Source organism: Gracilinanus agilis, chromosome X (assembly GCF_016433145.1).
Source record: "Gracilinanus agilis isolate LMUSP501 chromosome X, AgileGrace, whole genome shotgun sequence".
Taxonomy (NCBI): domain Eukaryota; kingdom Metazoa; phylum Chordata; class Mammalia; order Didelphimorphia; family Didelphidae; genus Gracilinanus; species Gracilinanus agilis.
In genome coordinates, this window is record NC_058136.1 from 36,673,937 (window position 1) to 36,675,807 (window position 1,871).

Consider the following 1,871-nt stretch of genomic DNA (forward strand, 5'->3'; position numbering starts at 1 on the left):
ACAGAGAGACACAGAGACAGAGAGGCATGGAGAGACAGACAGAGAAAGAGAGAGAGACACAGAGACAGAGACACAAGGCCACATAGGACGGGGGGTCCCCACAGGCCACAAATAGCCACAGGACCACAGGTCATGGGGCCATGCGTCACGGTGCCACAAGGGAGACTCCAGAGAGTCACGGTGCCACAGGTAATGGGGCCATGAGGGGGAGTCCACGGGTCATGGTGCCACGAGGAGGGAGGCTAGTGGCTCTCCCTTGTGGCACCGTGACCCGTGGCACTGTGACCCATGGCCTCATGGTCCGTGGCCTCGTGGTCTGTAGCCTTGTGACCCGTGGCACCGTGACCCATGGCACCGTGGCCTCGTGGTCCGTGGCACCGTGGTCCGTGGCCTCGTGGCCTCGTGGCCTCGTGGTCCGTGGCACCGTGGCCTCGTGGTCCGTGGCCTCGTGGTCCGTGGCCCGTGGCACCGTGGCCCGTGGCCTCGTGGCCCGTGGCCTCGTGGTCCGTGGCACCGTCGTCCGTGGCCTCGTGGTCCGTGGCCTCGTGGTCCCGTGGTCCGTGGCCTCGTGGTCCGTGGCACCGTGGTCCGTGGCACCGTGACCTCGTGGTCCGTGGCACCGTGGTCCGTGGCCTCGTGGTCTGTGTCCTCGTGTCCTCGTGGTCTGTGTCCTCGTGGTCCGAGTCCTTGTGGTCCGTGGCACCGTGGTCCGTGGCACCGTGGTCCGTGGCACCGTGGCCTCGTGGCCTCGTGGTCTGTGGCCTCGTGGTCCGTGGCACCGTGGTCCGTGGCACCGTGGTCCGTGGCACCGTGGCACCGTGGTCCGTGGCACCGTGGTCCGTGGCACCGTGGCCTCGTGGCACCGTGGCCTCGTGGCACCGTGGCCTCGTGGTCCGTGGCACCGTGGTCCGTGGCCTCGTGGTCCGTGGCCTCGTCCGTGGCACCGTGGTCCGTGGCCTCGTGGTCCGTGGTTCGTGGCCTCGTCCGTGGCACTGTGGTCCGTGGCACCGTGGTCCGTGGCCTCGTGGTCCGTGGCACCGTGGTCCGTGGCCTTGTGGTCCGTGGCCTCGTGGTCCCGTGGTCCGTGGTCCCGTGGTCCACGAGGCCACGGACCATGAGGCCACGGTGCCACAGACCATGGTGACGGACTACAGACCACGAGGCCACAGTCCACGGTGCCACAGACCACGAGGCCACGGACCACAAGGCCACAAGGCTCACAGGCCATGGTGCCACGGGTCATGAGTCCACGGACCACAGTGTCACGGACCACGGTGCCATGGGTCATGAGTCCACAGACCACGGTGCCACAGAGAGACAGAGAGACACAGAGGCAGAGAGACACAGAGACAGAGAGATGCAGAGAGACTCAGAGACAGTCAGGAGACTTTGGATAATGGGACTGATACCCTCTGTGGCCTCTTTGCTCAACCTATACTGAGAAATTCTAGGTGGAGTGCCCTCTTTTGCCTCGATCTTAACAAACTGCCTCTGGGATATCTTTCAGTATTTCAAAGATATTCCCCATATGTTGTTCCTCCTCATCACCCGCCACTTGCCCCAGGAATAGCAAGGGATGGTGCTTGAGTGACTGTTTGGGTAAGTGTAGGAATATTTGGCTTGACTTATCACACTGGATAGTGGCATCTAATTTACAGAAAACTTCCCTCCCCAAAAGGTTGGATGGGCATCCAGGTATCAACAAAAAGGAATGATCTAAAGTCATTGGGCCTATTTTCACCATCTTAGATCTTAGCTTGGACACCAACTCCATTTTCCCAGTGGCTCCTTTTACTCTCACAGACCCCATTAGTGCACAATTTTCTGGTGCAGATGTCAACACAGACCGGGTCGCTCCTGTGTCAATAAGA

The 1,871-nt window shown here is 61.4% G+C and overlaps 1 protein-coding gene across 1 annotated transcript; it reads right to left on the minus strand.

The window, feature by feature from the left end:
• Nucleotides 1-242: 242 nt before the first annotated feature.
• Nucleotides 243-1,139, minus strand: LOC123253643 (salivary glue protein Sgs-3-like). Its single transcript, XM_044682805.1, has one exon. The coding sequence runs from the start codon at nucleotides 1,137-1,139 to the stop codon at nucleotides 243-245; it is 897 nt and encodes a 298-aa protein (XP_044538740.1).
• Between the last annotated feature and the right edge of the window lie 732 nt (nucleotides 1,140-1,871).

Bases quoted from the DNA above. Each gene is read 5' to 3' on its own strand.
- LOC123253643 (XM_044682805.1), bottom strand. From the start codon at position 1,139: ATGGTCTGTGGCACCGTGGCCTCATGGTCCGTGGCCTCGTGGACCACG.